The sequence below is a fragment of the Harpia harpyja genome, chromosome 12 (assembly GCF_026419915.1).
Source record: "Harpia harpyja isolate bHarHar1 chromosome 12, bHarHar1 primary haplotype, whole genome shotgun sequence".
NCBI classification, from domain to species: domain Eukaryota; kingdom Metazoa; phylum Chordata; class Aves; order Accipitriformes; family Accipitridae; genus Harpia; species Harpia harpyja.
This window is the reverse complement of record NC_068951.1, coordinates 2,941,977-2,954,500: the sequence shown is the minus strand read 5'-3', so window position 1 is coordinate 2,954,500 and position 12,524 is coordinate 2,941,977. Positions and strand designations below refer to the sequence as shown.

The 12,524-nt window shown below is 43.0% G+C and overlaps 2 protein-coding genes across 6 annotated transcripts in view; one reads left to right on the top strand and one right to left on the bottom strand.

Annotated features, from left to right (window-relative positions):
* Window positions 1–12,524, bottom strand: part of MYO19 (myosin XIX) — a 28,595-nt gene that overhangs the window by 15,589 nt on the left and 482 nt on the right. For all 5 annotated transcript variants that reach the window (XR_008237420.1, XR_008237421.1, XM_052803185.1 and 2 more), the window contains exons 2-7: window positions 4,670–4,759; window positions 2,657–2,801; window positions 1,726–1,874; window positions 1,383–1,496; window positions 507–639; window positions 232–301 (exon numbers count right to left, since the gene is read on the bottom strand). Coding sequence is in view for 3 of the 5 variants with exons in the window: in XM_052803185.1 (XP_052659145.1) it covers window positions 232–301; window positions 507–639; window positions 1,383–1,496; window positions 1,726–1,874; window positions 2,657–2,801; window positions 4,670–4,681 (623 nt within the window). In the remaining 2 variants the exon portion in view is untranslated. The remainder of the gene's footprint in view (window positions 1–231; window positions 302–506; window positions 640–1,382; window positions 1,497–1,725; window positions 1,875–2,656; window positions 2,802–4,669; window positions 4,760–12,524) is intronic.
* Window positions 6,019–11,778, top strand: PIGW (phosphatidylinositol glycan anchor biosynthesis class W). Its single transcript, XM_052803188.1, has 2 exons — window positions 6,019–6,401; window positions 7,159–11,778. The coding sequence occupies exon 2, from the start codon at window positions 7,173–7,175 to the stop codon at window positions 8,691–8,693; it is 1,521 nt and encodes a 506-aa protein (XP_052659148.1). The 5' UTR covers window positions 6,019–6,401; window positions 7,159–7,172; the 3' UTR covers window positions 8,694–11,778.

The following is a 12,524-nucleotide window of genomic DNA, read 5'->3' as shown; positions in this document are numbered from 1 at the left end:
AATATTTTATTCAGAGTTCTTAACTGCATCTGTTTTTCCATTGCTCTCTTTTAGAATCAGGCTGAGAGCTTGCAGGAAAAAAAAAAAAGAAATAATAATAATGTAAGTTGCCAGCAAACCAAAATAAGTTCTAAAGACAGATAAAATATTCTGTGGCAGACTTCAGAAAGAGACTTGTAAAGATTTGAAGGAACGAGACAATAGATAAGGTTTTTACACAGTAATTATTACCTGTCTAACTGAAGCTGGATATATTTTCCAAAACGGCTACTGTTGTTATTCCGCAGGGTACATGCATTTCCTGTGAAATTGCCAGTGACAGATACAGAATAATCAGAGTGGTTTTACTCTTCCATGTAGGACATACAGATATTAAGGGTGATATGTACGTAGCTCCAGTATTTGAAGAGTTTGTCTTTTAAAGAGAGGACCAAGAGCTAGCTTAGACAAAGAAAATTCCCACAGTGGCCACTACTTCTTTTTGCTGTTAAAAAAGCCTAATTTACCAAATGCTTCCATGACAGGGTTGGAATCCAACACTCTCTTCTCTATCCTTTCCACAGTTTCATTGCCTTTTGGGGAGATAACTGAAGCAGCAACAGAAGCATAGAATTTCATAAGGCAGCGAGATGTCCAGGTCTGCAAGAGAAAGGCTTGACAATAGGTCTTTGTTTTTACCATGTTATTAGTTACATTAGTTAGTGAAACAGTGCTAGCTGCAGCTGGTGATGAAGGTAAAGAGAGTAATTGTGTCAGGTTTATAGCTCTAGTTCAGTGGAAACTTTTTGTGCTTATGCTTACATGCAACAGACACGTTTAAATGCTATTGGAGTCAGAGTGCTTTGCTGAATGGCAGTTTTATCAAGCTGTAACCATCTGGAAGCTCAGCTAGAATTAACAGCTAGTATCTTAAGATTAATTGAATACAAATGGACTTTGAGTCATTAACACTCAGCAAACCATTTTGTTATCAGGCTTAAAAATATCTTCAATATCTTCCTGAATAGGGATGGACCATTACAGAAGGGCCTAGGATAGGATCTGAACTCTCCACTTCTAAGTCTCTGCATAGGGTTTGCTGAGACCCACACTAGCTCCCTAACAGACTAGGCTGAGACATTAGCTGAGGTGCAATTCCTGTTGAATGATTCAAATCTAGCCCTCCCAGAAATTACAGATGTCACCTAAAGAGCAGCTATATTTAGTGGAGTCTATCTGCAGCAATCACTTAATGCTTTATGCATATTTCAAGAGAGTCGTGCTAGAGCAGACTGGCGACATGCTCTGTCAGAATTTTTTTTTCTTTGCTTGTTCACTGAAATACTATGCACTGCAAATCACTAGCAAATCTCGAGAGCAATGTCAGAAAAAAATCGCCTTACCTTCCCAGCACCACTTTCTCCACTCACAATTATAGACTGGTTTACAGGGTCTATCTGGCTTTGGACTTTTCTGTAGGCTTGCTCAGCCACTGTGAAGATGTGAGGTTTTAAATCCTGGCAATAAAAGAGAATATTAATATTTAAGAGAATAGTAATTACACAGTTCAACAGCAATGGACAGCAAAGGTCTTCTCACATTTATCTGAAAACAGTACTGCTCTTTTAACAGAAGTCATATTTCACTAGAAATGGGTTTTATCCTTTAGGATTATTTTGCTTATATAGATTTTGAAGAACTTGACATCTGGTTCTGCAGGACAGTTATTTCAATTATAAGGATTACCTGAGGACGAAGTGCAACATGGTACTCTCTCATAAGCTCAGGTGAATAGAGGCAGGAGACAGGCTGAAATGGATTTAAAGCCACCAGGCTGCAGCCAGCATTTGTGTAAAACAAGTTTACCGTGTATCTTGCTTGAAGACATTTCAGAACTGAAAGACACACCTTCTGTTAGCATCTTTTGAAGAGTGTATTTGACTCTTCCTGTTCCTGTTTGTAACAAAAATCTTCAGATATGTTACCTATTAGGTTTAATAGAGAATGAGGTGATCAAGAGAGTGATATAGGTCTAATATACATAACAATGTCTTTAAGAGTTGCCCTTATTTTTAAAAATCTTAAGGGATCTGCTAATTATTCCATTCAATAAATCCTGTGCTTTTATGAAGTTTCACAGTCAGTCCTAGAAAGCAAATCTGCTCACTTGCAGAACAAACAGAGGCAAGAATTCCCCACCTGCGCTAGGAACAGGCCTTAGCTTCTCTTAACAGGATCCTCTTTAAAAGTCGAGTGAGGAATTTACTTTTCAAAACCAATTTCGTGGATATATTTTGAATGTAAGTTAGAGCCTCGTTTTCTGATACATTCATATAACACCAAACTGCAATCACAAGGTCATGCAGGAGTCCTTCAATAGCATTAACTCTCAACCACACCCTGGCTACCTGAATCAACAATACAAATGTGAGCTCTGCATGGAGAGCTGGATAAGAGGTCAGCATGGCTAAATCTAAAATAAGAGTATTTTGGAAAAAAAATAATCAACCAAGCCAAATGTGACTTTCTAAGGCTTTCTATAGGCTTTAATAGGCTTTGAATCTTTAACTACTCTGTTCATGATTGTATTAATGCGATGAGAACAGTAACTACCATATATTAGTAGCCACCAAGGAAAGTGATTCCTCAGGAGATACTCCCCTGGCTGGCTGCTTACCTGTTGTAGTTGTCACTGGATTAACTTTAGTGAGGTCATCAAAAAGATGCAGTTTCTCCTCATCACTGAGGAACGCTCTAACATCTTCTTCAAGTGATTCACTGAGGTCATTCTGGATGATAGAGTCTTCTTTTTGGCCATTTTCCTAGAGAGGATGTCAGATCAGCTCCAGTCAAAGGCTGAATATAGCTGGACTTTTACCTCATCCACTGTAGTTTATAGCTTTTCTACTGCTTCCATGTAACAGAAGTTCAGTCTCAGCAGCAGTCATAACTTAGTACGTTTGAGCTACTCTTCCTCCCAATTGCCGTCCCCTGGCATCAATGGTTCCCATGGGGTGCTTTGTTTTTAGAAAGGTATTATCTAGTGTATGAGAGATGGCAGGCTGACAACACTGTCTGTAAACTGAATTCATCGCTGGTAATTCTGGCTGTAAGCAAAGGCACTTGGAAAGAGTGTGTCCTTAGACTCACACCACCTGGCACTTGCAATTTTGCAGGTCATTCAGCACAGACACACTTACACAATGTTCTTAAGTGGCATATTTCTAAGCCTATGAATGTCATGCATTCAATGCAAACACTGCCTTGGGTAGAGGGAAGCAGGAAGGACTGGCTGCAGAGGCTAAGGTAGAGCTGAAAGCTACTGTGGTCCAACACAAATGCAGTTTTCCTAGCACAGACTTCAATTTTTAGAGCAGAGATTGAGGGCCCCGAGAGTGAAGTTGCAGAGTGCACATATTGCAGCTGGGGGAAAGAAATGGTGGCATTGTAAGAGCTGGCCTGCATTAGGTGAAGATTTGTCCCCTCTGAATCACTTCAAGTATTTAAGTCTTAGCCTCTGGGCTCCCGTGTCCTTGACAATATTAGTTGGAAGGACGTATTTGCTGTACAAACATAATGGAAAACTTAGCCAGAAGAGATTTCAGGTCCTGTTTGTCATTTGGCGGGGTGGCGGCAGGGGGAGAAGAGAGAGGCTGGAAGGGAAAATGAAGAAGGGAAAAGATGACAGTCCTGATTTTTGCATTCTAGATATTCCTTTTCTGTTGCCCTTCTCCTTGACAGAAAGTCCTCCTAAGTAACCCTACTCATTTGTATTTAGTAGCATAAATCTGCAATTCTTTACAAGTTAACCAAGTCAATGAACAGTATCACCTTGTTTATACAGAAAAAGTGCTAAATTTAGTTAGCAGCATTCCCACTACATGAGCTAAGCTCATTAATAAAGGGGAAAATATACTGCAAAACCCCATTAACACATTTCGGGGGGGGGGGGGGGAAGCTACAATAATGTTCTCATTTAGGAGCATTATTATCTTTTGCAGACAGCGTAAGTAGTTCATTTCCAGTAATTCAAAATTTTACACAGCAAGGGAAAAAAAAAAAGGCGTAGCAACGCAGTTAAGCATTGCCATCAAAGCGATTTCTGTTATTCTCCTCTGAATGAACATTAAGAAGCTTGCTGCTTCCACAGAGAACAGACACGCACATTATGAAATACTCCATGGACAAGATGAGTTTCTGCCAATTGCTCATTCTTCTTGTGCCCTCCCATGTGTTCGCTGTATTACGCTGGCACCAGCCAAGTTAAGTCCACTGTGCAGCTGATATTGCAAGACCTGAGAAAGGGCTTGGTTTTGCTCCCCTGCAACCCCCTGCTCAACATCGCTTCATTTGAGAAGAGATGGTGATTGCGTAGCCAAAAGAAAAATAATGTTTGAAAATACAATCACTTCTGATACCTACACTGCATAGCTCATGTGTCCATCAGTTTTACTGAAAAAATACCCTTAAGGATGTGCTTGCTACATGCATGAACACCTGCCCTGTTAAAGCCAATGGCATAACAGAAATCACTAGCTGGTGTTAGTAACAAAGCTCAAAACCACACAGTTAATAGGTCCAGTCAATTCATGAAGTAGGGGTGAATACACATTGGTAGTTACCTAATCTTGACTGCATGGCCTGCCAGTAAAATTTAATCAGCGCACTCAATTCCTGGTTATCTTTTTACCTGCTTTGGCATCTTGTCCAGCCCTATGGATGGGAATGCTGGAGAGGGCCTTTACTCTAGGGCATCTCATTCAAATCAGACTGAAGAACACTTAAATTAAAAAAAAAAAAAAAAAAGAAAAGACATTTAGAACAAAATAATTCTGGACATGTCATTCTCCAGAGGGTTCCACAAGCAGAGCCCAGATGCTTCAGACACCAATCCCAAGTAATGCTGGAGCTAGAAAGCCTACCTGCACTAACAGAGTAATAGTCATACGTTCTGTCTGCCCCTGCAAATACAGCTTATTTGGAGGGAATAATATATCTTTCTTTACTGCAGGAATAAAACGTTTTGTTTCTCTTGAATTAATAAAGTGATGTTTCTTGGCAAGAAATTGCAACTTTGGTTTTGTTCAATTCCTCCTGTTAGGGCAAATAGGGCAGATTTGTGGGTCTGACGGCACCAGAGAAGCTAGTGCTTTTGGAAGAGGAGTGACTCGGAGAAGTTTTGTATTGCACCAGAAACAAGATAGGCTTGCTTGCTGTCCTCTTCCTGTTCCTTCTAAAAATCTGTGGGAGCCAACCCAAGGTGAGTCAAGCTCACCCTCTGCATTTCTGTGATAAACACAGAGATTCCAGTCACAGAGCCAGGAAGAATTCGGTCTTCTTCCAGCAGCTGAAACTGCCGTTACTTCCATTCCGTTCTATTCCATTCCTATTCTATTCTTATTCCATCCTTGCCTGGCACGAAAACACCCCTTAGAGACTACTTTGATCCCTGAAGTGCGTAGAGCTCGCGGTGCACACAACCATCATCACCAAGACCCTCCCTGCCTTTGAAGGGTTTCCAATCTCGTTACACTATTACCCTTTCCTAGGAGAGGTGTTGCCTACAGCTGGCAGAGCCGTTCTTTGTCCCAGTTCCCCAAGGACACAGCCTACCAACCGCAGCTCCCTGCAGATGCAGCCTCTCCTCCGGCCTTTGCCGGGGCAGAATCCGACATTGCCCGCGCCCCCAAGGTCGCTCCCAACCGGCCGGTCGTGTTTGTCCCCGTGTCCCCCCCCCAGGGCCTCGCCACCGGGCCACTGCAAGACCCCGCGTTCTGCGGTACGGGTCCCGTCCCCCCCCCTCGCAGAGCCGAGTCGCGGCCGCTCCGGTCCAGGACCCTCCCCGGGGGTTAACGGCGGGCGGGCTCCGGGCAGCGCCCGGCGGCGGCTCCGCTCAGGGCCGCGGCCATCCCCGCGCTGTCCCCGGGCAGGGCACACTCACCACGGGCAGCGGCGGAGGGCAGCTCGGCGCGGCCGCCGGAGGAGGCGGAGCCGGGGCGGGGGCTACCGGCGGCGGCAATGGCCGGCGGTGAATCGGGAGCTGCGGAAGAGCAGGCTGCTTCCCGCTGCCGAAAGTGCGGGCGGGGAGCGCGGCCGGCGTTTACCTGCCGGCGGGACGAGCCCGGGAAGCGCTGCCCAGCCGCGGCCGGGCGGCCCGGCCCGGGGCTCGGCTGAAGCCAGAGCGCCCTGCGGCGGGGAAGGGGCCTGGGACGCTGAGGGCGAGAGATTTAAGTTACACCGGGGTCCTCCGGGGCTTGCTTTCCTCGCCCCGCCGGCATCTCGGCCTCTGCGGGGGACGGCAACCTTGAAATGCGGGCTTGTCCCCCCCCCCCCGGCGCCCGTTCACCTCCGGCTGCCGCAGTGCCGGGGCCCCGACAGCGGCAAAAGCTCTCCCGACAGCGGCAAAAGCTCTCCCGACAGCGGTAAGCTCTCCCCCACCCCCGCACGGGGAAATGGCTGTCCAGGTCGTGCGGGCGAGGGCGGTCAGCTAACAAAATCTTTGTTGCAACCCACGCTGCGGGTTAAACAAACAAAAGAGCAATTTTTGACTTGCTAATTAATGCTTTTTATATTTAACGTATATTCTCTTGAAACAGGTCCCACAAGGCAGAGGAGCCTGGCTGGGGTAGGATCACTGTGGGTCTGGGACTTTTTTTAAAAAGGCACATCAGTTGGGAGTGGGGATTTTAGCTGCTGGTTTCATTGCACACTCCCTGCTGACCAGGCAACAGAAACTTCATGAGGGTCGCATTTTTACGTATCCGTTTCATTTACGCTATAGAGAATATGACTGAGTATATTCTACAGAGCAGGATGTACAGTAAGATTATTCACAATGTGAATATCCAACAGAGTGTTTGGTATTTAGAGATCTTCAGCAAAAATACATTAAGAATCTTGTTGGAACACAGCAAGATTTGTAATTCTGGAACTCGGTCAGGCCTTGCAAGTGCCGGTGCCTCTGCTCAGTTTCCCAGGCCGCAGCCGAGTGTCTGCGCCTTGCGGCATTTGCAGTACCAGGGTTGTTCTTCTGTATCCTTTAAATTGAAGGGTAACTGAGAAACAGATGACTTCTGAAATCAATGTATGTTTTAATGAACTGGTACATAAGATTCATTTTTGATGAAGTTCTAAGACCCGTTTTACACAACTAACTCAAGTTCACGTTTGTGTTTTCAGAGGAAGAAAGAAGAATGTCACAAAAACATCTGAAAGAAGCCTTTATCAGCAACTTAAATGGAACTAGTTTGCTGGAAATTTCAGTAGGCTTGTCTCTAGCTCCACTCTGCCTGCTTTGCAGAGGACTCCTCTTGATTTTATATTACCTGCACTATGGGAAACCTTTAAGTTCGAGGAAATACAGCCTGCTGCTAGACTTCCTTGTGCTAGTATCTCCCCTCCTGTTCTCCTGTACAGTCTTGTCTCCAGTCATCTCTTTCGTGCCACCTATCATTGCAGCCTTCTGTGCCGGAATATTTTCTAAAATATACAGCCAAAGAAAACAGGAGACCAGAGTGCCTTTTAGGCAAATTGTAAAAGACTTCCAGAAGACGTACTTGGATCCAGAATACATTCCAGCAATAACCGTGTTTCGCGTTTATGTCAATGTGTTGACATCAATCAGCATTTTAGCAGTGGATTTCCCGCAGTATCCAAGGCGATACGCCAAAGCCGAGACCTACGGAACAGGAGTTATGGATTTGGGGGTCGGAGCTTTTATTTTTGGTAATGCTGTCGTCTGTCCTGAAGTTAGACAAAGGTCTTACGTGACACAACCAAAATTTTCCAATCTGGCCAAACAGTTCTTTTCCGTTTGGCCGCTGATTGTTCTTGGCATTGGACGACTGCTTAGTGTTAAATCTATAGAGTATCATGAACATACTTCAGAGTACGGAGTGCACTGGAATTTTTTCTTTACCTTAGCATTTGTGAGGCTTGCAGCATCTCTACTTTTAGCCATATTTCCAAAAAATAATTCTTGGATTGTTGCTATAAATCTTGCTGTACTTTATCAGCTTATTCTTAACACTACCTCTCTGAAGACATTTATCTTGCATGGGAGTGACGGCAGAGATACCAGGGTTGGCGTTTTAAATGCCAACAGGGAAGGACTGCTCTCTCTTTTTGGATATCTAGCCATATATATGGCGAGCATCCAAGTGGGACTCTGGCTGCTGAAGTGCAGAAACTCAGTCAAAGGCTGGATTGAAGCAGTGTGTTTCTTACTGCTGACAGTTCTCGTGCTTTTCGTATTTCTTCATGTGTCGCAAGCATATGCGGACCCTGTGTCCCGCCGGATGGCTAATCTATCCTACTGCATATGGGTGGTTGCTCACTGTCTGACTTTCTTTATCTGTTTTGTAGTGAGTGATCTCACATTGGTGTTCACAAAGCTTCTTGTGAAAGGGTCCAGCGTGCCCTGTTGCTGGAACATTGTAAAGCCCCCTAATGCCAGTAAAAAGCATGAAACAGAGGCCGTGCCTATGCGAAGGGAAGGCAAGCTGTCACACATTTGCCTGATTAGTGCTATTAACAAAAATCAATTACTTTTTTTCTTGCTAGCAAATGTTATGACTGGTATTGTGAATATACTGATAGATACAATCCACAGCAAGACTGCGTTTACGTTATGTATACTACACTTGTATATGTTTTTTAACTGTTTAATTATGCATATATTGCATGCCAAAAATATAGTATTAAAGTTTTGGTGATTCCACTCTGTCTTAAGTGAACTAGTTGAATTTTGTTTGCTGTAGCTGAATGATGGTGTTTTATTGGAAAAATTAGTATTTTTCCTGTATGTATTGCAATAATTTGTAACTTAGTATAGCTTTTTATGATTTAGTGTTGATTATTTTTTTAATGGTTTGTTTTACCAGATTATACAGTCAGTGCTGTTACCTGTTGGAGTTGTTACACATTTTCCTGAAAACTTAGTTTTTGAGATTGTTTGCTGAATACTCCTGTTGCTCCTATAAACACTCATGCAGAAGAGTAATATTGTATTTACAGTTAGTGAACTGTGTTCATACCCAACTGCTGGAAGAATTAGATAACAATGTATAGAGTAGAAGCCAGATGAAAAATAAGAAAATGAGTACTTACTTAGAGAGAGACTTAGCTGTGTCAAGATTTACCTAGTTAAGGCCCTTGCATAAATAATAGATAAGAATAATACTTTATATAAAATGTATTGAATAAGGGGATACTTAAAAATGTTTTGGCCCCAGTCCTGCAAAGATTTATGCATAGGCTTGACTTTGATGGCAGTAATTGTGTGTGGAATGTTAATCATACACTGAAATCTAAATTAGCTCTTGAATTAAAGCTAAATTTTATTTTCATCCTCACTGATGAATATAAATGAAGACCCTAGATAAAGTGTGATGCTCTGAAGGATAAAACTCAACTGCAGATGAATTCATAAAGCAGTTGTTGGAATCTGTGGTGCAGATAATGAGCAGCACAGCCTTTTATAAGAAAATACAAAGGTCCAAAACTAATTCACCCCCAATCCGCATACCAACATGTTGTGACAGCTCATCTTCAGGAACGCTGTAAAATACGGTCTTCAGCTCTACTTTGAAAGTACTCAAGGCCCACCTACTTGTCTATAAAATTATTTTAAACAGCAGCTCATGTAGTACTGTATTTTGACAGCTGAGATGTCTTCAAGTGGGAACGTTCTGTATTAATTTTTATTAGCAAACAAACAGTGTGCAAGTGGAAAGAAGCATGATGCAGTGGGTCAGGGTACCGGCAGAGTATTGGCAAGAGATGTGCTCAGTTTCTCTATCACAGTATTCCTGCAAGCCCAGAGCAGAACACCCTCTTGTTCACTTTCTTAACTATGACAGTTCTTCCTGACCTCATTAAGTTGTTGAGAAAAGAAACACATTTAACAATTGTGAGGAGTTCAATAATGGGAGATATAAATACTTAAGAAGTAGAATACAAATGGTAGTTGATTAGATAGATGTCTAATGTTAGTGGAGTTACAGCAGTGCACATGGGCCATATTTCATATTTTTCCTTGTCTATCAAAGGTGATGAATCATAAAACCTATGGACATAAAGCCTCTAAATCAGATTCCTTAAGACAGACATGCTGTGGAATATTCTTAAATTTATGAGGTTCTCTTAGCCGCTGGCCAATGGAAAGGGGAAGTCTGAGGATTATAGGCTGTGGCCATGCTGATTTCATGCTTGTTTACTTCCAAGTTATAGCCATATAGTCTTTAGAATTAAAGAAAAACAGCCTGTATTATCCTGGGGACAAATGTAATTAATTGGCAACAATGTCTTGTAAACAGATGTCACAGTTTACAGCAGAGTTTTCTGGTAACTGGTGTATGTATTTATTTTAAAACGCTTCCTAGCCTTGCCTAGGGAAGAAGGGCCTCTATCATGAACTGAATGGCACTACTCATTTATGCAAAATTACTCATGGATATTAATTTTTGAAATATTTGAAGCACAAGACCTGCGATGAGTTCTGCCTGTGAGCACAAGTCTATCAATGTGATTCAGAATTAAGGCATTAATTGGGCGTGACAAAGCAGAGTTGTGTCTGGACAAGCAGCAAACTATCGAGATGCCAACTCCATTTTGTGAAGCAAAAAATTATGTGGGAGTTCTGCTGTGTCTGTGCAGAGCCCCGGTAGCTCCACGCAGGCAGCAGGCTGGCGGGTACCAATTCCAGGACTGGAGCTGCGGTTTGCAACAACAGAGACAGCAAACCAAGGGGACTGTGGTGCACAAGTAACGATGAGAGCGACAACAACCTGCTTCTCTCAACAACAGCACAACACCGCATCGTGAGGCCGTCTCTTGCTTTTAAAGCCGTATGAAGTAAGTTGTTCACCACTGAATTAATGAGAGACAATTAATTCTCATTGCTTATTGTCGATAACAAATGTGGCAAGCTCTGCCCTGAAGCAACCAGCATAGTTATTAATGCTGAATGTTTAGACTATGAATAGATACAGATAATTAACCATGCCTCTGAAAGAACCAAGAAACACAAGCAAGCATTCTTTGATCACAGAGTCTGTACGAGCAAACGGCGCTGTAATGAGTTTGAAAAGATGTGAGAGAAGTTAACGCTACGATACTGCTGTAGAGACTTTTCTCCACACACACCTCAATAGCTGTTAGCTCAGTGGCTGGTAGGAACACGAACGCTGCATTTCATTTCACTTTGGGGTGTATTTAGATGAGTAAGCTTGTACAGAACAAAGATATATTTTAAAAAATCAGAAACTTTGATTTAGCTGTTACACAGTTAGTAAAAGTTAAACTTATTTCAACTAGTAAGACTAAAATGGTTCAACTGTAGCATGCCACCGACTTCAATAACAGCAGCAAAGCAGAGGACTGGGAAAACGTAAATTGTTTTGTCTTTGCTGCCATAATTCCACGGAATGACCTTTTTGTAGGCCTGCAGGATAGAAAAAATATGGTGGGAGAGCAGAGCTGTTTGCACTTAACCGTGTTTGTTAAACATTAGTAGCTTCTTACCAAATTTCATTATTTTTAAGGATCAACTCACTACCATGCCTTCCTTTCCAACCCAGTAGTGTCTCTTTTGAAGTCGAATGTTACAACAAAGATCTCAGGATCCTATTTCAAAGCCACTATGTCCTAAAGAACAGGTATTTCTTCCAGGCAAAAGAGGGGTATGCAAATGAAGGGGCTGTCTGTCGTTTCACTGTTTTGTAGGTAACAAGCAAGCTGCATGTTCTAGCAACTTAAAAATAAAACCCTTCCCGTGGGTAAAAATTACAGGAAATGTCACGGTGCTTTTCATACGTAGTTTATCAATGTGCACCCTGAGAATACAAAATTTGGGGCGTTGCCATTTCGTCGATGTGATCCAACTACGCTCTGGGAGCGGAGGGGCAGAAGTGACACAGGAGCCCGCACGCTGAATGGACCCTGCGAAGACAACCTATGCTGGTCGCAGTTCGGTGTGCTCACGACGCTTTCATGTGAGAAGCTATCCCTTGTTGCAAAATGCCAGCTTTCTTTTTTGCTGAAGAAGAAGAGCATGGAAATACACAAACTGCAAACTGTACAGCGATGTGGCTCTGCACAATGTTTCCGTTAGAGATGCTGCATGATGAGTTTGAGTAAATTAACTCCTCCACTAAAGATGGTTTTTATGCAGAAACAAGGAAAAAAAAAAATCCTGCTCCCTAATTGCCTCCCCTGCATTTTCTTGTGAGGACTTTAGTATCTATGTACATAAATAACAAGAATGAACAGAACAGCTGCATTATTTATTAGTTCAAGAAAGGCTATGGGGTTTTTTTTGGCTGCCTAAATTAAGCAGCCGCAGGATTTCTAGCTGGTTGCACTAGGGTGCTGCAGAAGCCAACAGCCTGAAGTTAAGAGACCGTAAGTGCAATTAAAGCCTGCCTTACCTGGCCTGTAATCAGGGCAGGGAAATCTTGAGGCTGCCCTTTGATGTTTGGGCTGCGTCTGAAGGCGCAGGCGTTCGACGCGTTTTTGTCAGCTTACCCTCCCCGTCGGTCCGCAGC

What these genes read in the sequence shown, in the direction of transcription:
- PIGW (XM_052803188.1), top strand. Translation starts at nt 7,173, where the DNA reads ATGTCACAAAAACATCTGAAAGAAGCCTTTATCAGCAACTTAAATGGA.